The sequence below is a fragment of the Bidens hawaiensis genome, unplaced genomic scaffold (genome assembly GCF_021521415.1).
Source record: "Bidens hawaiensis isolate Kalapana, Puna unplaced genomic scaffold, B.hawaiensis_p1.1 tig00000820_1, whole genome shotgun sequence".
Lineage (NCBI taxonomy): Eukaryota > Viridiplantae > Streptophyta > Magnoliopsida > Asterales > Asteraceae > Bidens > Bidens hawaiensis.
The window spans coordinates 2,828,192-2,853,283 of NW_027491048.1; the positions used below are offsets into that span (position 1 = coordinate 2,828,192).

Genomic DNA, 25,092 nt, shown 5'->3' on the forward strand with positions numbered 1-25,092 from the left:
AAATATTAACACCAAAAAAAATGTTTACAGCTAAGCATACACTAAAAATAAATATAAATTAGTCAAATTAGGTCACCTTTTGAATAATAAACAAAACAATTTGGTCATAGGTCGACCAACTATAATATAAAACAAAAAATAATTTCTGTATCATGCCTAACTCCACCAATAACAAAACAAAATCAAAAGTAAAATAAAAACATGTCTTTAGATCAAAGCATTGACTACATTAGTATCTTCTTCTAGTTCCACTTTTATGTCTCAACTTTTCTTCAATGTGAAGATGTGCTTCCTTGTGCCTGCCAAAATATATAAATTATTATTAATTTTAATAAAATATTTTAAATACTTTTTCCCAAATATAGTAAAAAAAAATGTTTCTTAAAGGGTTAAAAAGTTAAAACCATATTTTCTATATTTTAACTGTTTATTACAAAAGCGCGTTTTTAACAAAACAGTAAATAACTACAAGAACCGCAATAAATACTTGTACGTGTTTAAAACAATATGAATGAAATTTGGATTTAGTTATCGAATACTGACCTTTCTTTACGCTTCTCCAAAAACCTCCTCAACGATTTCTTCCTCGACAATGGTAGATCTGAGCAAAACGAACGAATAAACATTAACAATCGGTATAACTATTAAAAATGAAAGTGTTTCCGCATATTGTACCACGTACCATTGCCAAGAACTCGACCGATGCCTTGGTTGTGATTGCTTTCAGACTTCACAAGTAATGTTGATTCACCACTTTTAGAACCCGAGTTCACCCTCTCAGCAAGTTTGATAATACTCTTTGCCTGGTCAGGCGTCACGTCAAAAACAGAAACTGAACCGTTATAGAAAATAGTCATTGGAGCAACAGTTGCAACCGTGTTAACTGCTGGTGTTTGAAGTTGGAGAGAAGACGAAAACGAGTTATCCGAAACGAAACTCGTGTTAGCTGACGCTGAAGCGATCGCAGTTTTCAGAAGCTCCGGGTTTATCTTCGATATCACCCCTTGAATATCTACATAAAGGTTACATAAATATTATTATCACATACAAAACAACGTAACAAATTAACAAATTGATCAAATAAACGAACCTCGACGATCCGAAAGCTTTCGGTCTTGGAGACGAAAGAAATCGATTTCGACAGTGGATGATTCCGACATGATTATTCGAATAATATGATATATGAAGATCTTGATTTGATATAGAGAGAATATGAAAATAATATTGTTGTTATGATGTTTGTGACTTGTGAGGATATTTGATGTGTTAATAGGTTATTAATAAAGTATATTATTATGCACGCGTTAAATGTGGGTGTTGTTGCCGTGAGTGTTTGTTTCAAGCTGCCTACTTTACACACTTTCAAACACGCATTCTTTTAATTATTTTGTAATAATAATAATAATAATAAATTAAAAAAAAAAGGAAAAGTTAAAGAAAGAGTAGAACACGTGTTTGATTCGGTCTGAATAATGGGATTGGTTTGCAAGTAATTCAAAATAAGATATATGCACATGGTGATATAATTTAAGGATATTATTAAATGTTAGGTGTAGGGACAAACAGCCAATATTGTTTTATTTTATTTTATTTTAAAAAATTATTTATCTGTCGCTATACATGAACTGGATCTGGATCAAAGTACGTTTTTTTTTGTCAAGTTAGGAATATGTAAATGTTACGTAAGTGGAGTTTTATATCAGTCTCATTAGGCTTTGTGTAGTGGAGGGGCTACAATTGAGGGCGAATTGTGACATATGACATCCAATCAGCAAAGGGGACGAATTTGTTTTTGGAGTGTAATGGTGTAGGGGCTACAAGTTGGACCCACGGTATCTTTTTTTATTATTTTCTTTTTATAAGTAAACTAATCAAATAAAAACCAATTTTTTCAAATAATTAAATAAAAATGCATTAAAATTAAAAAGAAATACAAAAAAAATACATAACTAAAAATATAAAAAAACATATAGCTCGGTTGGCGTACATGTTTAGGTTCGGGTCGAGAAATTGAAACGGATAGCTTGGTTGAGGTTCATTGGGTTTCATTGTAAGTTCACGTTCGGTTGGTTTTGGGTTGTTTCTAAGATTCATTTTGCATATACATATATATATACACACAACATATATACATATACATATACAACATATATACATATATATATATATATCACACACAACATATATACATATACATATATATATACATAAAACATATATACATATACATATATACACACACACAACATATATATATCACACAACATATATACATATACATATACATATATATACACACACAACATATATACATATACATATACATATATATACATACACAACATATAATATAACATTATTATTTCCCTCTCTCGCCGGCGATAAATAAACCCCGCCCCCGCCCCAAATCGCCCACATATCGCTTGGGGGGGGCGGTGTTTGCGCCCTTCCTCGCCCAATTTCGCCCCAAACCCACGCCCATTACACATAGCCTTAGGGTAACGTATAGAGGATGACATCATGTTATGTTCAAGGAATTTAAAAAGAAGTAGAATCTAAATCATCTTCTTGTTTTTATAGAATCTGTTTTTTGTTATCGTAGTATTAGAATTGTGAGCTCGATGCAAACACAACAGATTCGCAATGATCATTTGTTCTCAGTGTCTCAGCATTTAACGTATTCCATGTGTGACGTAATCAATAATAGGATAAGACATGAAATACTCTTTCATAGAACGACGTATTTTTTTCTAGTGATAATTCGAAGTATTAATTCGATGATTTTTAGACCAAATGATCCAATATAGGTATTGAGCCATCAGATGATTAGAATAGTGAGGAGAAATGTCATAATATTACATAAATGGTTATGCTGGTTGGAGTGTAACAAATGCAGTTACATTAGTATGAAAGTGTCTCGGAAGCTCAATCTGGTAGCAAACTTAGTAGCTGTAGAAGTTCTAAGTTCATATTGGATTACAAGTTACTAGTGTATATTAAAGATGTTGCAAATATCTAATATAGCTTAATTACTACTGAACTTCAAAGTTACTATTGAACGTCAATAACCAAATTGCTACCAAGTAGTAGCATTTTGCTACTTAAGTCCAGTAACTTTCAAATATCATTTTCATACAATTTTTAGGCATCCATACAAATGAAAAGTGTTCTAAATGAAGCATCTTTAAAAATGCAAACTTTTGGCCAACCTTCGTGGCAACCACGGGCAAGGGTGTTGCTCCTCTGACCTCTCAAGGGGTTATCACATTTCCTGTCAGGGCACTGCTCTTGACCTACTATCGGGTGATGCTCAGGGGAACCACTTTTAAATACACCGAACCCATAATAATATTGAACAAACATGTATTCCACTCCTCCCAACTTGATTCAAAATTAACTATGGTTTCTCATTTGATCTTCAAGTAAATTGTATTTATCAAACTACTCCAATGACAGTAAAATCACCAATACTAAGATGACCAATTGGCCATGTGTTAAGTGTCTAGTGTTAGGTTGTTGGAGCATGAGGTAATTAAGTAGACGTGGTAACAATAAAACTGCCATGATTAGGAAACTATCAAGTATCCATTAGCAAAGTTCAAAGTTGTCTCATGTGATGGAATACAAACTCCATTTGATTTTACACCCTTGCCACTATAACTTGTGGTTAGACACTTAGACCCTATGTGCCATATTATTATAAACAACATACTAATTCTAGGTACACAAACTACATATGGTGTGCTAGTGATTAGTCACAAGTTGCAAGTAAACATAGGTACACAAAGTACATATGGTGTGAAAGTGTTTGCCTGTTAAAAGTACAATTAATATATAAGTGTGTTATTTGGCTCTAAAATAATTAAAAAATAGCTCGTGGCACTTAAATCACCCTCACACATCCACAACTTGTCGTCTGCTCCGACACCACATATTATGAGATAACGACCGACACCAAATTAAAAAGAAATAAAAAACATAAAATATTGAATGAAAGTCAAATGAAAATCTCCATCGTTTATTCGTTTGCCACTTGTTGCCCATCGGTCACTGTTGCCGACTTCCGCCGCTATACAGGGAGCAGCTCGTTTACAAAGAGAAAAACATGATTTATTTTATTAATTAACTAGCTTTTGAACCCGTGAATTACACGGGATTTGTAAAATAATAAAGATAAAAAGATCCATTATCTCAAAGAATGAACAAAATTATAGATAAAAAGAAGATAAAATATATAGTGCAAACAATAAGAAGTATAAAATCTCAAATTTACAAATTCGATTTTTTTATATACAACATTTGCAACAATTGTTTTTACCAATTACCCGTGGATAACTATGATAATGAGATGAGAGATTAAAAAATTAGAAGAGAAATTATAACCTATTTCTCAAAATTGTGTTGTCCCATGACCCATGGGTATGTTAAAAAATAAGATGAGAAATTAGAGAATTAGGAATTAAATTATAGCCCATAACCCATTAGGCAAAATTATTTTGACTCATGACCAATGGATAGTTAGGATGAATGAGATGAAAGATTAGAGAATTAGAAATGAAATTATAACCCATTTGCCAATATGGTTTGCTCCATAACCCATGGATAGGTAGGATGAATGAGAAGAGAGATTAGACCAAGAATGAATGTAGAGTTGTCACATCATCCTCATTATTTTCTTTTATTAGTATAGTTAGATTAATCATTAACAATTAGATGTTATAAACTTACAAAAATGAGTTAATTTCATTCGTTACCTACACAATTTTTTTAAATGCGAATATAACTCTGAATAAATAATCGACCCGACATGTAACACCGTGTTCTGTAAGACCTTGTGAATTTGAAGGGGCACACCTGCCACCTAAGTCTTTAATCATGCTCCAAACAACAATACATGTGCCACTCCCCGTCATCTGTCGTCAATATGCTTGAAACGATGAGGTCCATCTCCATTTCAGCTAATCACATTTTTTTAATAACTAAACAAAGTGTACGCCTTTGTTAAAGGATTATAATTAGTTAAAGACTTAAAAGTTAGTGTCTGCATGATAATAAAGTAATGTTTTAACTAACCAAATCACAAAACATAGTCTAACACACTAACAACATATTAATCGTAAATTCTTATGGGTTTTTTACTTATTAGTTGTATAATTCATTCATCATTCTCCTATTATACTTTCTGTTCTTACTTGTTCTATTAACAATTTAAAATTGTACCCGCGTATCATGTAGTTTGTTTAATTGATAGCTTGAACCGATGGTTTAACATAATTAAAATAAATTGCATACATTAATATGCATTATATTTACATAAACTCTATAAGATAATAAAAAGTAGTGTGAACGTGAGAAAGAAAACTATATGAAATTTCATTGAAATGTAAATCTTTGGATTTCTTTTAGGGACTATATAAAAACAATCAACGCCGTATTTTCTAGAATTGTTTAGTCTAATATTATAAACGACTCGTGGTATATATTCTATTTCACCTCATAAATTATAACTTTATAAAAGGCTCATTTTGAAAAAAGAATTTTAAGATCCTCTGACATGGAAGAATTAACTAGGTTGGTAAATGATTCAAACGCCAGATGTGATGAATTGTTTGTGAATCGTTCAGCGGAAAATTAGTTTATGTTCATTTATTTAATAAACGAACAAGCGTGAACATAAACTTTGTGTTTATTTAATAATTAAACAAACGAACATGAATATATGTTTCGTACATTCATTTTTGTTCGGTCTTTGTTTAATGTTTTCATGTGTTCATTTATGTTAGTTTATGTTTATTTGTGTTTGTTTATTTACGTTTGTTCATATATATTTCATTTATAAATGCTTATAATTATTCATATATGCTTGTGAACAGTTTCTTTTAGATTTTAAACAAACGAACATAAACGAACCATAACATGCTCATTTTTTAAACAAACAAACATGAACACAAATATTTGTTTGATTTTGTGTTCGTTTAAAGTTAAATGAATGGAAACAAACATGCCCTTATTCGGTTCTTTCAGTTTGTTTACATGCCTATTGTAACACCCTTGACAAACACAACATCGTCCCACTCTTAGGCTATCCCACATCGGCCGTGGACAAGAGAGATCATTGGTTTATAAGTAAATGTCATGCCTCTTCAATCACCAACGCGTTTTGGGCAACCAAAAACAAATCCGTGAGCTCTTCGTGGACAGAGCGGACAATATTGGTGATTTGTTTTCGGTTGCCCAAAACGCGTTGGTGATTGAAGAGGCATGACATTTACTTATGAACCAAGGATCTCTTGTCCACGGCCGATGTGGGATAGCCTAAGAGTAAGACAATGTTGTGTTTGTCAAGGGTGTTACACCTATAAGTAATGTATGTATTAATCATCCAAATGTTCAAAAATTATCATTTAGTCACCCAAACAAAAAACTTTAAGACCACCATGATATCATTTCGAGTGTTCTGTTCCATATGAAGATCATAATTATATAACAAACAACTTTTATCACGTAAAAGTTTTTAAAATCACAACTAAAAGAGCATTAAGAGTTGCATTTCCATCTTTGTCCCCTTCAAAATTTAGACACTTTATTTTGTATCATGATCAGAATATTCATCTTTATCTCTTTCTCTATCTCAAAAATCTAGAGTTTTATAAACATTATCCAAATATAGAGATTACCATTCATTATTTTTATACATGTTGGCTAGCATTAAAAAAAGGTAATAAAATAAGTGTTTGCGAGTGAAGAGGAGGTGGCTAATGCATTTGAAGGGGCATGTTAACAAAATATAAAGATAAATTTAGAGAATAATGATATATTGTTAAATTATAGAGATTAAGATGAAGATGAAGAAATAAAGATGAAGAATTAAAGAATTAATGTGAATGCTAAAATAAGAGATACTTGTCTTTTTAAGTTGTACGAGTCTAACTGGCATTATTGTAGTTGTACTTTTATTATCTGGAACCTTGTCGACTTCGTCGACACACGAGCACACACACATACACAAATCCTAGAGAGGTGTTCCTCCCTTCTATTTTGTAATTCATAACATTGGTTAATAGTAGTTTAGATGTTAATATGGACTTAATTACTAATTTAATCCATTAAGTTTATTAGGTTCTTGGCAGCCCAGTATGTGGAACTTCCTTCAAGCCCACGTATAAAAAAAAACAAGTTGACTAAGTTGGGCCACTGTTAAAATGAAGCCTTGACAAGGACTCATGAATCATGATAGTTCCTTTTGTGTTTATTTAGCTATGATAATATTGTAAAGACAAGACTTGTTAAAAGATGCATGTAATTCTTGCATTTGAAAGTACCCCGAAGACGAAACATGTCCGATCTGCCGTAAGGCCTGCCTGGATAAATTCGGAGAGCATGCGATTCATTGCAAGGAGATGCCTGGGTTCAAATACCGACATGATTGGGTGCGGGACGTTCTTTGGGACATCTTAAGGCGAGCTGGGATATCAGCTAAAAAGGAAGCCCCCGTAAACTTCCTTACAGACCCCACGGAAGGGAGATCCACTCTACGACCGGCAGATTTGCTCGTCTTTGGTTGGGCCGGGGGAAAACACGCTTGTGTTGACCTCACAGGGGTATCTCCCTTAGCTGGTTTGAGGGATAATGGGTTTGTAGCTGGGCAAGCAATAAAAAGGGCTGAAACGAAGAAGGTGGAGAAACATGCTAAAGCCTGCGAAGAGAACCAACATGTTTTTGTCCCTCTGGCTTTTGATACATTTGGCTCCTTGGCACCGGAAGCTATCCGTTTTCTAACCAGGGTCCAACAGGTTGTGCATAGCAATGTGTCGACTCCAAAGGGGCAGGGGTATGTCTTTAGCAGGTTAGGGTTTGCAATTCAGAAAGGGGTGGCGGCGCAGCTTGTTGCCCGCCTACCTGCTATATTGATGTAATATCTATGTTTCATCAGTAGAAATAAATAAAATTTGAAACTTAAAATTACATATAAATAACACAATATTTACATTTCTTAATCAACCACCACCAGTTTCTTATACTCCTCACCAGAAATGGCACTCTCCATGACACCCTCAGGGCTCATACTCCCTCCATCTTCCATAAACAATGTCATCAAATTCTTCGAAAACCCGCTAACCAGCGCCACCCCCATTCTCCTTCCCAGCCACCGGCGTCGCCAACGAGTCCCTCAAATTCCAAAACACAATCTCCGGAACCGCCCCTCCATACCCTTTCTCCACAAACTTCCTCTTGATCACCTTATAATCAGTCTCCCACGGGCGCACCTACGCTTGGTCAAACTCCATGTCGCTAAACACAAACACCCTCTTGATCATTTTATCTTCACTCAACCTTACTTTTGACGCCACTTCAAGTATCAAATCAAACACCCTTTGGAAATTAGTGTTCATCCCCCACTCCATTCGTCTCACGAATTCGATCTTTGATCTCAAATCATCCCCTTCCACCGAATGCATCTCCGGGTTTTCACTAAAAGTAATAACCTTCCCCTTCCATGGCTCCTCGCTTAATTCCGAAACAAGTACTCCAAGAGCCACACAAACATCCATTGGAGTCCCATACATACTACCCGATACATCACAAATCGCCAAGCAATTGTTAAAATTCCCTTTCTTCGACATATCGTCCACCATTCGCTTCCATTGAAGCTCGGCCACTTGACCGCCATCTTCGTCCTCCAAACTCTTTACAATCTCATGCGGAAGAAGCGCACCCGCAGCCACTTTCGCTTCCCCGCGTCTCACATTCTCCAAATACTCTTCAAACCTTAACTTATAATGCTTCAAAAACTTCTCCTTGTAAAGCTTCATAGCCACCGAAGCCACTCTACCGTAAGGTATCAAATTCCATTGATTTCGCCCAATGTAAACCTCGGGTAGCTCCAGGGCCTTCCTTAGCGGCACCAGCACTTCCTTCCTTAAACGATCCCTAACCCGGTACGCGTAATAAGCTTCTTCGACACCCTCGTATTCGTTATACTCTTCACGAGGGAACACTTTCTTCGCTATGCTTTCGCATAGTAAAGTCGCTCTGTCAAATGATAAATCCAAAGATGGACACCATTTAGCAGCCAGGCTGATTCGCCTCGAGTCCCCGTAACTTAATAACTTGATATCCGTCCGCAGGCACTCAGCGAAAAGACTCGACACACGATCGTGTAAGAATTTGTAATCCGGGTCACGGTTGTATCTTTCTAAGGCTTTTGTAGCTATAATAATCCTCTTCTCTTTTCTTTTGTTACTAGCATTTAGCTTCTCCATCTCCACTCTCTTTAACTCGGCCGAAAGCCTTTGCTCTCTAGGCACACTCTTACGACTGCGCCTATACATGGTCTTACGACTTTGTGGAGACCTGTGTTTTTGGTAAACAGTTTTATTAAGACGGTGAGACGACTTTTTCAAATGCTCGTCTTTTGCTATTTTACGAACATTGGGTCCTTGAAGGAGACGGTATAGTAACTCGGGCAAGTCCTTAAAGTAGCCGAATTCGGCAAAGAAGGAAAGGTTAGAAGCTAAGGTTTTGGGGTGGTTTTTATGGAGCCATAATGCGGATGTATAAAACCCATCTTTATCTGATTTACCCGTGCCTCGGACACCTCTTAGGTTGCATATTAGTTTTAAGGTTGTCAAGGGGTCGTGTTGCCACGCTTGTTGTAAGCGTTGCGTGACGGTTTCGGGCGGTGAGTCCGGGACAATGTGGAAGAAGAAATCAAGGCAAGGGTTGCCGGTGGATAGAAAAGTGGGTGACATGTTTTCTGTGTAGCCCATTTGGGTGGAGTTGAAGTGGGAGATCATGGCGTTCATGAATGGGTGGGTGGTGGTGAGACGGTGGTGTTGTGGTGGATCTCCGGTGGACCAAGGAGGGAGGTGGATGTGGGAGCCATATTATTATATATATCTTTGCTTTATGATATGATAATATATATGATATATGATATTGTATTGTAAGGTGTTTTGGTTTTTGTTTAATTTTTATGGTTGTGGTGTTTGTGTTTATATAGGAGTCTTGATACTTGGGCATCACGTGTACGACTTGGGTATCACGCATGTCGAACCATACGGAATATGACTTGGGCAATACGAATAAATGAATAAGAATAATATTTAGTTCTATTTTTAAGCTTTGTTATTAAAGGGTATGCGTGGGCAGCACGATTAAGATAAATATATACAATGACTGATATATTATTATTATTAGTATTAAGTACTATTATTTTTGTTGTAAACAATATATGGGGCATGGCTCGATTGTCAAACATAAGTTTATTAATTGTTTTATTTAGATTGTTTGTATCGTGTTTTATACTATAAAAACCTAAATTTTCAATATTATGAAAATGCTTAAAAGTTATATATAGCATAAGCTAGCAAAACAAATATGAAACTTAATTAGTTATTTTGTAAGTATAACATGACGTGAGAGAATTGCAAATAAGAAAAATGACAATCTATTATTAAAATAACATCGAAAGTTGTTATTAATTTATGTCTATCATCAAATACCCTTTCGCTATAAATCATTATGTACGTAATGGCAGTGGCGGAGGTATGGCTTGGCCACTGGATTCGTCCGAACCCGGTCTTTTTTCGGTTTTATATATAGCCTTGGTATCGAATTAACGAGCGAACCCACTCTTTTTCGGCGAGCGAACCCGGTAACAAAGGCGAAATACGTTGAAAAAAAAGGTATCTTTGCTATGAATTAGATATGCAGGTGCCGTGAAAATGAAGAAGAAAGAATAAAATATTGAAATATGCATGCTTAACCTTCCAGATGCCTTATTTATGGTTAATTGTGTTTTGGGTCATTTCTATGCCCAACCTAACACTTTTAACCCTTTTCACACATCCCCTTTGATCAATTATTTTGTCTATGGTGAGTGCAAGACAATTTATACTTTCTTTACTCTTTTACATTTAATTTAATTTAATTTAGTGAGCAGACTATGCTTCAAAAATCTTTAGTATCTTTTATTTGAATTTTCTTAATTTTTCAGATGGTAACCAAAATTATTATATAATAATGAATTCTAAAAAGTAATTGTGATTCCTAGTTTATAAGTTTGTTTAAAAGTTTGGGTTGTGTGACATCTGCCCCGATCCGACCCGACCCAGGTACCCGTTTCTCTGACCCGATCTCTCTTTTATTATTTAATATTTATACTTATATTTTACTTTTAATAATAATATATATTTTCCTTCCCGCCTCTTTCCCTCTCTCTTTCCGCCTTCTTTTCCCTCTTGTCGCCGTCCCGCCCTTGCGCCTTGTTTCCCTCTCCTCTTTGCTTGTCCTTTGGTTCTTCCCGCCTAAGGATGTCTGCAGCTCCACGCGCCAGACTCCTTACATGGAAGCCTGCGTGAAGACATCTTGTTCCTGCGATGCGTGAAGAGAACTCTTCTCGCAGCGCGCTAAGAATGCATGTTCTTCCCGCAATGCGCTAAGAATGTATGTTCTTCCCGCGATGCGCTTAGAATTCTAGTTCTTCACGCAGCACGCTAAGGATTTGTGATTCTTCCCGCAGTGCGCTAAGGATTGTTGTGCCAGCCTTCGCGCTCGCGCACTCAGCCTTCCCGCGCTTAACCCTTGTATCTTCTGTTTAAATCTAGCCGTTTGCTTTTGTGTTGTCTTATCTTCTGTGCTGTTGACCTAACCTATCTAATGTCTGAATAGTTACTTTCGGCGCAGCATGCGTACCAACCCCCATTGGTTGGTAGAAAAAGTGACTGACATTATCTTTTGAGATCTGCTTTTGCCATGCTTGACCAGTACCTTTATCTGAACCGCCCATGCCTGTTACTGTTTCCCTGACAGCTTTATCTTGCCCCTGCAGCTGCCATATCTTTTGATATCTTTTGCTTTTGGATTCTTATGCTTTTTGATATCTTTTGCTTTTTTTTTAGATCTTTTCCCCTTTTCTAGGGATTATGTCTCCTAGGGTTTTTCTATAAATAATAGTAGTATTTTCTTAACACTTCACACACTACACTTATTATCTCTTCCTCCCTTTTTGCTCTCTGCCGTTGTCCTCCTGCCGCCCCCCTCTCTGCCCCCGTCTTCCTCCTTGTTCTTCCTGCTTTTCCGGTAATATATATTATATATAATAGTTTACTTATTAATCAAGACTTAAAACCAATCGTTAAAACAATAATCTTATTTATAGGTTAACTTGTGCTTGTTTAAAGTTGGTTCTTGCTTTATCTATCACCGCATCGTTTATCATGTGAGTTATCTCGTATCTAATCCCTTTTTATTTTAAATGCTTTGGGATGTTCATGTGTTCATACAAAACTTGAGTCTTAAATTTGTTTATGAACTTTAGTCGCGCAGTATCCCATGTGTTGAGGACGTTTACTTGGCTGTTTATTTGTATGTGTGTATCATTAACCGCTTTGTTCGGCCTATTCCGCAGTTCCGTTGGTACCATTAGTTGAACACGGGAGACCTATCGTTTACGGTTTTCTTTGTTTACACTTGCACAGATGTTTTCTCGTTTTTATGCTCAATTGGGAGCATGGATTGAACTATGATCTATGAACTATCTTAGGCTTGATCACAATCTGATTACACCCTTGTTAAACTCTAGACATACACGTGTTGCGCGCAGATTTACTGTGATTATCTATGATTATCTATTAAACTTGATTTCTCACCAGCACGCAAGTGTTTGACGTTTATTTTAACACATGTTCAGGTTTGCAGTAGCTGTTTTGGAGCTTGTGGACACATAGGAAGTTTTCTTTATTTTGGACCTAGATTAAAATGTATCAAGACAAGTTATTGCTGTTTTATTATGATTTATAATATATTGATTATGTTGGTTTATTTATATCTTATGTATACGTTGCGCATGCGTGAATGAATGTATTTATTAAATATTGACACCCAATAGTGTCACGAGTAATGAAACAATATGTGGCGCCCCGATGTATAATCCGCCTTTGGTCGGGGTGTTACAGGTTGAACCTCTTATTATGTTAATTAAACATTAGTCAATTAAGTTTGTAATATTACTTCTATTTGATAGGGTCTCTTCTAAATAAAAAGTTCAAATCTAACATATATCCTTTAACCCAACTTAAATGTTTAATTTCTGTCATTTTTTCTATCCATTTTTCTTTAATTTTAATTTTAAAATAACCAAATCAAATTTAGTAAAAAAACAAGTTTAGTTTTTATTTGATGAGTGACGATTATATATATGATACTTGCATTTGTTATATTAAAAATAATTACTTTTTGAAAGTCGCGATTAAAAATGTTAACAGTCGTTTTCAAAGAATGTAATATACTTTTTTTTATTTAAAATGATTTGTACTTTGTTGAACGCTGACAATGTCCTTTTGTTATGATAGTGAAATTGTATTCTATATATCTGACCCACCTGGGTCCGAAAATTTTGATGGTGAAAAGAAAAATTCAAACACCGAAAAATCCCGAACCCATAGGAAAAATTTTCTGGCTCCGCCACTGCGTGATGGAATAATTTCACTTAAGTAAACAAGCTTTAAAGGTTCTTGAATAGGGCTACCCGCTTGATTAGCTACAAATTAAAAATGGTTGGCCCGGTTTCAAGATGTGGGTAGTTTTTGTCCTCAAGCCAGTTGTCACTCCCAAACAATGGTCTTGTGCAACTTTCAATTAATTAATTAATTTTATTTTAACAAAGAATATAATATATATATCTCATTAAACTCAAAACGATTTACCTTTCAAAAAAAATTAAACTCAAAACAATCACAAAAGTTCTATCTTTTAACCGTGTTCATTTCTATTAGTATTAACCCATAAAATACTCTTTGCATGAGAACTCGATGGATCCAATAATAAAACCATGAAAAACCTTTCTCTCAAGATGTATTCATTTACGTAATTTTCTTTCTAACAATATGGAAAAAGACGCCTACTTTTCTTTAATTTATTGTTAGTTTACGTATTTTCTTCGAACACTATCTCAACTCATTATAAAAAAGCTTGTATGAAATTAATAAATTTCATCTAAACATTTATGTACTGGTCATAGCCATAAAAGAAGAGAATAGTACTCTACTTAACCATAATACTAACCAATACAAAGGATGATAATACCGAATTAGGAATTCCATTTGTCATCACTGAAAATAAATTAAGGTGAGCTAGATGCATCTACAAGTTATGTTTATTGACATCTCAACCACTCTTAACATATTTTTATATATAAGAAAAAAATCTAAATTCAAATGAGGTGACTACAACTTTCTTTCTATTTTTCTAAAAAATAATTTATATAGTTTACATAAACAAGTACAAGAAATGAACAAACCGCTATCTCCACCGGGGTATTCCTTGTTTCAAAGGCCACCTTTATTAGGATTCTATTCATTTTCACTTTCAGACATGATCTTATTGAATGTCTTAGATCGTATAATGTTAAATTCCAAATAAAAGAATTTCATGTTTTTTTGAACGGCCAACAAACATAAAATACTTAAGTACTCCATATGGGGTGACCCAATGGCATATTAGACACCGCCAGCCGATCGTACGGAACTCTTAAGCACCTCCAAGTTATCTCCAGTTTCAGAGAAAACGACCCACTGGGGATAGCCGTACGGAGCTCTTAAGAACCTCCAAGTTATCTCTAGTTCCAGAGAAAACGATCCACTGATGATAAAAGCCGGTCCCTCTCATGATCGAACTAAAGATTATAAAGATCTCAATCTTACTTTATTGATCCCGTCATGTCCCATGTTAATTATATATGACAAAATGGCAAAACTCGTCCTTTATGTTTGCATGGTTTTTCAATTTACGTTCTTTGGCAAACTTAATGACATAAATCATCCTTTACGTTTAAAAAATCTATCAGGGTATATCATTTGGGCCTAACCCAGTTAAATTTTCTCGTTAAAACCAATCATGTGCAAAGCACATGAGGGTAAATTCGTCTTTTACTCATTGAGGGACTATTTGTGTTTATCACTTAAACTTTGAGATAAAAATAAAAATATTTACATATACATAAAGATATATTTTGTCCTCTCTCTCTCTCTAACCTACACTCTCTCCCTCTGCAACCACCGTCACCGACTCCGACCACCACCATCCCGACTCAGGCCACCACAATCCCCTCTCACTAAACCATCTCCGGACACCATATATCTGTAACCACCCACTTGCCATAACTATCAACACCATCGTTCACCACCACACCTTCACCATCACCGTCCTCACCTGCCACCCACTCCACCACTGTCAACCACATCCACCGCTGTCAACATCACCCTCCACCACCACTGCATCCACCATATAAACAATCTCTCTCTCTCTCTTCCCCTTTCTCCGTCCACTCTGATTCTGTCTCCCTCTTGTTTGATTCCCGTCAGCCCAATCACCACCGCCGGTGACGATTTTCTTGCCAGCGACGAGGATAACCATCGTCCATAACCCAAAATCGACCGATTCCACAGAACCATAACCCATCAGAACCCTAGATCTCGAAATCTGATAGAACTCAGATATAGTTTGATTTCGTGGATGAAACTTCAATTAAGCCTGTACAAACACTCGTAATCTTACCTAAACTAAGATGATGGGCTAAAATTTGTTGGATATGTAGAGGAGAGAAGACCGTGTCTTGGCGGTGGCGGCCGTGATGGTGGTGGCGACGATCAGTGAGAAGTCTAAGTTGCGGTGGTGACAAACGTCTATGAAAAGTCAAAGTTATGGTGGGGACTATGTTTGGTGGTTGTTATGAAACACCACCGTCACCATGAAATTGTGGTGGTGATTGATGGCGGCCGGAATTGAGCAACAACTGGAGAGTTGGGAGAATGAGGGAGAGAGAAAAAAATAGAGATTTTATTTGTTTTTATATATTATTTTTTCATTTATTTAATAAATGTGTAAAGTTACAAAAATACCCTTACGTGTCTTGCACAAGGCCAGATTTAACGGAAAATGTTAACTGGGTTAGCGAGAAAGGACATGATGTGATAGACTTTTTAAACATAAAGAATGATTTATGTCATTAAGTTTGCCAAAATACGTCAATTGAAAAACCGTGTAAACATAAATGACGTTTTTGACATTTTGTCATTATATATATTATTATTATTATTATTATTATTATTATTGAAATTTCTTTGGAAGCTTCACAAGAAGACTTGACTTGTGAAACCCGTCATTCACGACTTTCTTCATCGCCGACATTTCATATATAAATAATATAATCCAATCCGTACACCCAAATTCCATTTCAATAAACCCTAATCAATCAATCGGAGTGATGTCATCAACGACGGAGAAGAAGCCCGATGAACCCGTGATGGGGATTCCGTACAACCCCAACTACCACCACCAGCAACAGCAGCCGTCTATGTACGCGCCACAACAACCACAGCCGCAATACTACGTTGGACATAACCCTTATCGGTCCGGTCAGATCCCACCTAACGCCGTCTTTGGCGATCCCAAAGGTGTACCTATTCAACAGACTATTTACCGAGATACCCCTGCTCCCGTTAACTGTGCGTTTTGCGGCAGCTCAGGTCTCACCACCGTCAGGTATTATTATTATTATTATTATTGTTCAATTGATTTGTGTTTATATAGAAATTTTGTGAATTTTATTGTCTTGTTGTTGAACTGTTGTTGGATTGGTGTAATTGATTTGCAATCGGCCGAGAATTAGGTTATCTGATTGGGGTTTTTCTTTTGTATTCGGTTCCGGTATGATACTGAACACCCTACCGAACGAAAGTTCGTGTCCGTGTCCATCCATTTAGGAATTGAGTTTGTCCGTGTCCGTTTGTGTCTGTTCGTTAGTATTGTAAACAGACATTAAGGGACACTAATGGAGGGCACTAATGAGCGTTAATGGACAAACAAACATAAACATATCAAAATATTTTAACATAAACGCTAATGAACATAACACCACACGATATTCAAAAATTCTTAACATTTAACATATCAACCAAACACATAATCATATCAAAATAATGTTTTGGTTTTCAAAATCCACAAATTTCTAGTGTTTCCCGAGAAACAAGCTTCATATTCTTTATTCTTCAAGGAATTTCAACATACACAACACTATTAAACGGACGTAATCAGACGGATGTTACCGGATGTTCACGAACACTATTGAACGAATGCTGCCTTTGTTCGTGTTCATCCGTTAAGCTTAGCGAACAATTTTTTTTGTTTGTGTCCAGTTCGTTTATTAAACGAACGAAAATAAACGAACTTCCCACCGAATGAACCGGACGTCAGCCAGATGTTTGGTTCGCTTATAGCCTTATTTTGGGTACATACTTTCACATTTATAGCCATGATATAGGTTTAGAGTACATACATCTTGGATTACACTAGTCACAAAAGTAGATACACGAATCTGATTCACACAACATTTATTGTAATGCATTTTTGTATTATTATGAGATGCAGAGGCTGATACCTGAAAAGAAGTAGATATGCAGCTAAAATTCCGCGTATATCATGGCTATGTGCGAGTGCGTCAAATATTTCTGAGATAACACGCTGACAAAGATGGCTACTTTCGTGATTTATTTATAATTTTATGGATTTAGGGAAACTTAATTATTTTGAGATAAAACACTCATAAAAATAGTTACTTTCGTGATTTTCTCCTGATAATATGGATTTAGGGAAACTTAAAATATGGGAATTTTTTCAAAGAGAGGCGGCCATTTCTTTATTAAGTTTTGGTGCAGAAACCTTCTGTTTTCATTGTATTTAGTTATAGTCCAAGTAAAAACAGTTAGTAATCAACTTATGGTGGTTTTGAAGATAAAGTTAACTAACATTTTGCTACGTGAAAATGTTGAATCTTTTTGGTATCTCTTAAACATGTAGTATTTTTACTTGTTTACTTCAGATTTGATGTTCTTTTTCATGTCCTGTTGCTTGAAGTTAAAATATTGACTTGGTTTCATTAACAAGTTTCTTTTTCTTTTCTCAAGAACCGCTTTTGTAGGGTGTTCTAACATTTTAACTGTTTTTAAACATGATACAAGATCTCTTCTTTTACGGTTCAATGGGTAGTAATTTGTAATCTTGAATATATATTGAGAACCCGATGTTACTAAACATAATTCACTAGTCCAAAATTTGATTGATCCTATATTGAATCATGTCTTATAGATCAAAACCAAGTCTCGCTGCTGCTGTTGGTTGCATGATGCCATTTATGCTTGGAGTATGCTTTCTTTGTCCTTCAATGGATTGCCTTTGGCACAAGTATCACTATTGCCCCCACTGTAACGAGAAGGTATACACACTTTTATACTCTTTTTAGCTAAAAAATTCTGTATATCTGTTCAAAGAACGAATTATAATAAATGTTTTAATGCAGCTTGCTGATTTTGAGAAAAATGATGCGTGTTTGGTGATGGATCCACCAAGATGGTCTGAACCGAGTTTTGCATTGCCTGCATAATCATGGAATGACATTGATGCTGAACTTTTTATTGTATTACAAGTTTGAGTGAAGGTCGAGTGTTTGAACATAAAGACGTGATGTTGATAGATGTTGTATGTTACAGCATGTGGATTTTGGCGTTCTGCACGAATGAACATGCTTAGCATTATTAGAACTTGCATACTGTATAGCTTTCTTGTGGTCGTGTATATTTGTATGAAGCGAATACTCGCCATGTTTTGATTTTTGATCTATTCGTTATGATATCTGAAGGCAGTCAGTAGCTTACTCTTAATAAAAGAAATAACTTGTAACAAAAATGCTTGATAAACTCGTTATTTAAGTAATCACAATTATGCAAATTAAAATGTCCCATTGTTTTTTCTCTTAATACGTCCAGACAACTTGATTTTTGTTGGTTAGAATTGACCGAATTGAAGTACCGTTTGTCGTTTGGATACCCGTTTTATGGTAACATTTACATCAATCTTGTAACAACTTTCTTTTCAAAAGACTCAAAGCATCATTTCAAAATTCAGAAACAATTTAACACATTAACGGGCCTGGTGAGAAAAAAAGGTGAAAAGTGGGACTAATAACAAAAAAGAATTGTGAGGTGTGTTAGGGGGTCCAAACTGCTCACCCGCTCGATCAGAAATTGCTCGGAAAATGTTCGCTTGTTTTTTCGTTTGATTGTAAACGAGCCAAGCAATGAGTAAATGCCTGCTTGATTTGGTTCGGTTCGGCTCGGATATTTTTAATTTATTTTATATATAATTACATAGGAACAAATATATAAATATATAGACAAAACACATAAATATAAGTATACAATATTTTATCCCTTCTAAAGTTTACCTATTCCGTAAAATTTATAGTTTCATTTGTTCGTTTCTAGTTTTCAGAATGCTATAAGTTTGTTTATATATTCATTATATCTCACTTCAAACATTTTTATTATAAAAGTTTCCAAACTTATTACACGTTTGTCTAAAAACTACTAATTTGTTTACAAAATATATTATTTACAATTTTCAAGCTTGTTTCGTATTGAAATTTTTCGATCATTGTTTTATTTCTTTTTATCCTCAATTCGTTTTTGGCTCGTTTCAATTCTCACTTGGTTTGAAATTAATTTGTTTGGTTCGTTTCGGTTGTAAACGAGCCAAGAAACGAGTAAGCCTTTGCTCAGTTCAGCTTGGCTCGTGAACAACCATAAGTGTGATTATCATAATCTGCAAATTTCCTAATAATAATCGCTTCAAAGCCATTTTAAAAAGCCAGGATTTGAGTCTTTTTGAATACTGATTTTTAACCCTTTCAAAAAGCTAAAATAAAACTGATTTTTGAGATATCCAAGCACGTTTTAACTTTTAAAAAAACCAATAAACATATTTTAAAATCAAATCTCAAACATTTTAATTCATTTATTTTCACAACAATTAAAAACTAGTAGGTACTTATGCATTTTAGCCCTTATTTATTTGTATACCGAGAGCACTACCAGCCATCTGTGATTTGCAGCCAAACATCACTCAATTCATCTTTGCAGGTACATATCCTCCAGTCTCCGATCCTTTCTTTTACGCCTATAACAAACATTCTATGATTATGCTGCGTATTGCTGTATTATTATTATTATTATTATTATTATTATTATTATTATTATTATTATGCCCCGTATCCGTCAAAATTAGGTTTTCTGATATCTATTGATCTCGTGTACCATTCTAATTGATCTGACCTTCATTATTTATAAGCTATTCTCAAATGTCTGACAGTTTATTATTGAAAATAATAATAAATGGTTAGTAGTTTCACATGATATGAACTTATAGTTGAAGAATTGCTTGTTGATGTATACTGTGTGTTATATAGATTACATTACAGTAACTCACACCTGTGATTAGTTTTCTTTCAAATTAATAGGCGGTACGAGTGTCGTAGCTACCTTGGAAAACATCTGAATGAGCCGAAATCATGGAGAATTGTTTTTTTTTGTTTTGATTTTTGATACTTCGGAATCGAGAAGAAATTGCTATTTGTCTTAGAAGAATAGACAAATGTTAAGTTGTATACGAGCGTTAGATGTTGACACTACAAAACTAAATGATTTGAGACACATGACGCGCTTATCAGATGAGTTTAACCAATTTTAAGTAGAGAAACGCGAGAACTGCTGAAGACGTAATGTAATTCAAATTGTTAAAATGAGAGTTGTTTGAAGTATTTGTTGTGGGTGTTATGACTTATAAGAGAACCGTTAAGTCTAGAAAGAAGGCCGAGTCATGAGAAATTATGGGTTAAGTGGAGTTTCAAGTCTTCAGGGGTGTTCCACAATCTACATAGTAGCTTGTTAGTCTTGTCTTTTCTTTTGTTTTCATATCCACAAGCAATTCTTATATAAGCGGTAGCTCATTATCAATGCGAGGTATATTTAGTAAACCAAAATTGACTCGTTTGTGTGTGTCGTGATCCTCATCAGAGCCCCAAATCACAATGTTGGAGATATGAGGATCAGAAGACACACACAAATGACTATTTTTTGGTTTACTAGATACGTTTCTTATTGATGATGGCCTGCATGTATAAGAATTACACATGAATAGGAAACCAAAACAAAAATCAAGGCGGACAAACTATCACGTAAATAATGGAACGCCCCTAAAGACTTGCAGCTCTACTTGACCCATAATTCACCATGTCATGACCTGACCTTCTTTCTTGACGCAGCGGTTTTCTCGTAACAACCCCGATTAATACTCCAAACAACTCGTATTTTGATTTTGAATTGCATCTTCAACACCCTCCCTTAATTTAATGGTGGCAACTCTCAATCTTGTTTGTGGGAAATTAACTTATTCTTTTTTTATTTATTTAATGATTGACACCTTGTATGCGTAAGAGAATTGAACATATATCAAAGGATCTTTGTTGTCGTCGACTTTTATTGGTTCCATCATCACCTTTCTGCAGCGGTCACTTGTTTTGTTTCTTGTGTAACATAAACACTTGCGCTTACTGATATAGTAGGAGAGAGGAACCGCCTTATGTATCACAGTTAAAGCATAGGTACGGGTGTTTATGCATTTCTCAACTTAAAGTGAATTGTATTTACAATTTTTTCAGGTAGGCAACATTTGCTAGTAGGAAATATGGCAACAATTAGAAACCTGAATATCAAGACAGCATCATGCAAGCGCATTGTGAAGGGGCTGCACTCATATGAGAAAGAGGTTGAGAGGGAAGCAGCAAAGACAGCTGACATGAAGGAGAAGGGTGCTGATCCTTATGATCTTAAGCAACAGGTAAACTTCATATGCACCTCGCTCATTAACTCAGTGAGCTTCTAAAATGTGTTTAAAAGATGCTGTATTTAAAGCATCTGGTGTTTTGATTGCGTAAAAGTGTCAGAAAGATGATTAGCTGCAGTTGTGATTTAATTAAAGAACCTTTTTTGTTTGTTTGAATAGGAAAATGTGCTGGCTGAATCAAGGATGATGATTCCTGATTGTCGCAAACGCCTCGAGTCCTCACTCGCTGACCTAAAAGGAATATTGGTATGTAGTTTGTTTTTTTATTTTATTTTATATTAGTATGATATAACTATATAAGAGTTTTCCTTTGGACTAATTTAGGTTTGTATTCTGTTAACTATATATCACTAACCAAAACAAGATTTATCGAATGCTGAAGAAAGTAATGTAGTTTGGCTCCCGCCTAAATAATTTTTGTTAAACAGATAAAGAGAACTCCATCAGTATCCAGTAAAGGTCAACTTAAAAATTTTAAAAGGGGAAGACTATTTATTTGCACACATTCTACATAAGAGACTCTGTAGGCAATGCTAGTTATAGTAATCATATATAATTAAGTTTTAGAGGTGATAAGATACTAAGATAGGTTGTCAAAACACTTCTGTCAAAAGTTTTGGGTCGGGTCCGATCGGGTCAGAAAACACTTTTGGTCAGTACTTTTAAGTAAACAATTTATATGTTAAGTATGAATGATAAAGCTATATTTTTACAATAATAATCTATTGTTTTGAAACAAGGTGACTTAGGAGGTTATATGCACTGGAAATACACCCTGGTGACTTTCAACCGACCGCCTTTTAAGTTACTTTTTCTATTTTTGATTCATTATGGCAAAACTTAACCCAAGTCAACCCGTTTGTATTTAAGCGGGTTAAATTTGCCATTATCTTATGTTAGTGTTTATGAATTTAAAAATGGTGTCGAGAAAAATATGGGATGAATGTGAGATTTGCTATGTTGATATCAGGCTGAGCTGGAAGAAGCAAACCAAAAGGAAGGACCGGAAGTCACTGAAGCTGAAAGCACTGTTGCTGACATTGAAAAGTTATTTGAAACAACCGAATCTTAGTATGTGCCCAAAATATAGCATGTCGTTTATGCTTTACAAATCCTACGGCTATGCTCGGATCATTATTCTGTATTTGTTTTGCTGACCAGTATTTACTTTTTGATCCCGGCATCTTTATTTGTCTGCGGTTGGGCGCGTGGAGAAATTTGTAATGTTTAAAAGTTGTGATATTAACTTTTTGCTGTTTGCATAATAAATTTGCCTGTTAGATGTGGTGGAAAACGTCTATCATACAAATAAGCGATTATTGATGCCTCTAATAACACAGATATGTTGCTGGTTTTCAGACATAACCAGGTTGCAATTGGATAATCTTATGGTTGTGAAAACCGGCTGGTTCAATCCGGAACAGGTCAAAACCCATGTAATTTATATTTTTGTCAGAGAAAAACAATATATAAGTATGCATAATATATTAATGCGACAGCTCCCCGGGGCCTTTTGGGGGCGTTATGGCCTTTAAAAAACTCTTCCAGCGATGTGTACAAAATGGTTGATGAAGAGGAAGGCGGGGCCAAAGAGAAAACCAGACAATAGAGATGAAGGTGAGGGCGTTTTGGGGTTTTTCCACTACGTATGGTCTTAAAGGAACCTTTTTTTCAAAATTTATTGTTACAATTGATAATAGCATTATTTACAGACACACACTTCTTTAATTAGCATGTTCTGTAGCCGTTAGCATATTCTCACAAGCCCATACAAAACCACTATTCTTTTCCATCTTTGATTTCTCTATCACTACCATCTTTTACATTTATTTTTTATATGTTATTATTTGACATTATAAATCATGTTTAAATATTACTTAATTAAAAATTGAAAATAGTAATGTTAATATTGCGTTTATATTTATACAAACTAGGTTAGTTACCCGTGTGCTACACGGGTTGAAATAAATAAATTTATTTAAATAATAACATAATATCAAATACAAATATTCAACATATGTAAAAAGATATTATACAGTAAAGTAAATTACACATTACACAATATGAAAATAAAAAGTTAGAAATTTTAATAATCTCTAAATATTTTTTTGTACACAATATTTATAATTTTGTTTATAACTTTACTTCCTATATCAAAACTTAGTAGTTTCACATTGTTTGTGTTTTTAACTCTTAATATGCAACGCATAACTGGTCACGAATTAAAATAATTTGTTTAAAAAACAAACCAACCATCTATAGTGACTGACGTTAACTTTTGTTAATCTTAAATGCAAAACAAAAAATAATTGAAAATTTCATTCTTTAAAATTAATCATTTTATCTAAAGGTGTAGAAAATTTCTTTTTAAGAATAAAAGTGTTAATTCCAGTATTACTTCCGGATATGATTTTCACTTCTATAACACGGTTATCATATTGTATTTTATTTTCACATGTATTTTTGCCTCAACATCGTCTTTCAGGACTAACCTATGACTTGACAATCTTAGAAGAAACTAATAGTTTATTGTAATGTATCATTCAATGCATGATAGATACCATATGAATTATGGTAATATTTTTCATCCCCCGAAAATATGGATAACAAACATTTGCTAATTTCTTGCACGACCTCATTTTTTTGATGCAAGTATATCTCGTTCACTAAAGAAATTTATATATTTGAAATCTTTAATAATAGAAGGATATACAAAGACAATTTGTCATCTGATTAACAGTGTGTTAATGTCTAACATTTTCATTTCTAAGATAAGAAGTTGATTTATCATTCTGAAAAAAACCAAAACATGTAGTCTAGTTGAAGAAACACTAAGTGAACCCTGGACAGATTATAGATAATCTGGGGGTTAAGTAATGTTTCCCACGGGATGAGGTTCAGCAGAGAAGGTTGTTCTTCTGGAAACCTGCAAAACAGACACCGTAAGCTCGTCACTGAGAAGGGGGGGGGGGGTTCCTCCTTGTGACCACCCTCCGGTGTGAGAATCAGACTAGATTGCTCTGAATATAAGTGTATATTAAGAGATTGCTAGATAAGATTGAGATATCAGATGATGTCCTTACCATTCCAAGGTGTTGGAGTATTTATAGCCGAAGGTAGGTTTCCAAGCAGGTACAGCCGGCTGAATAGTATTCCTGTTCTACCAACAGTGGACTACGCACAGGCCATGCTGGTTGGTGGATAGGTTACGGCCAACAGTAATAAGGTCGGCTGTATACTGTTCCACCAACTGTAGGCTGCACACGTCCCCTCATAAGGGTTGGTGAGTAGGCAGCGGCTAATAGTGACAAACAGTACTAGAGGGTGCTCCTTCTCGTATTGTTGTCGGTGAGC

The 25,092-nt window shown here is 35.0% G+C and overlaps 3 protein-coding genes and 1 pseudogene across 3 annotated transcripts; 2 read left to right on the forward strand and 2 right to left on the reverse strand.

Annotated features, from left to right (window-relative positions):
- Window positions 1-310: 310 nt before the first annotated feature.
- LOC143540061 (protein TIFY 9-like) lies at window positions 311-1,199 on the reverse strand. Its single transcript, XM_077033222.1, has 3 exons — window positions 1,091-1,199; window positions 683-1,012; window positions 311-601 (listed from the first exon to the last, which is right to left on the reverse strand). Exons 1-3 carry the CDS (start codon window positions 1,158-1,160, stop codon window positions 525-527), a joined length of 477 nt encoding a protein of 158 aa, XP_076889337.1. The 5' UTR covers window positions 1,161-1,199; the 3' UTR covers window positions 311-524.
- A 6,789-nt stretch (window positions 1,200-7,988) lies between these two features.
- On the reverse strand, window positions 7,989-9,890 carry LOC143540073 (uncharacterized; annotated as a pseudogene).
- A 6,350-nt stretch (window positions 9,891-16,240) lies between these two features.
- LOC143540084 (GSH-induced LITAF domain protein-like) lies at window positions 16,241-18,699 on the forward strand. Its single transcript, XM_077033237.1, has 3 exons — window positions 16,241-16,545; window positions 18,148-18,274; window positions 18,359-18,699. Exons 1-3 carry the CDS (start codon window positions 16,268-16,270, stop codon window positions 18,440-18,442), a joined length of 489 nt encoding a protein of 162 aa, XP_076889352.1. The 5' UTR covers window positions 16,241-16,267; the 3' UTR covers window positions 18,443-18,699.
- Window positions 18,700-19,888: 1,189 nt separating this feature from the next.
- Window positions 19,889-22,993, forward strand: LOC143540091 (tubulin-folding cofactor A-like). Its single transcript, XM_077033245.1, has 4 exons — window positions 19,889-19,976; window positions 21,554-21,732; window positions 21,898-21,984; window positions 22,709-22,993. Exons 2-4 carry the CDS (start codon window positions 21,580-21,582, stop codon window positions 22,808-22,810), a joined length of 342 nt encoding a protein of 113 aa, XP_076889360.1. The 5' UTR covers window positions 19,889-19,976; window positions 21,554-21,579; the 3' UTR covers window positions 22,811-22,993.
- Window positions 22,994-25,092: the final 2,099 nt, after the last annotated feature.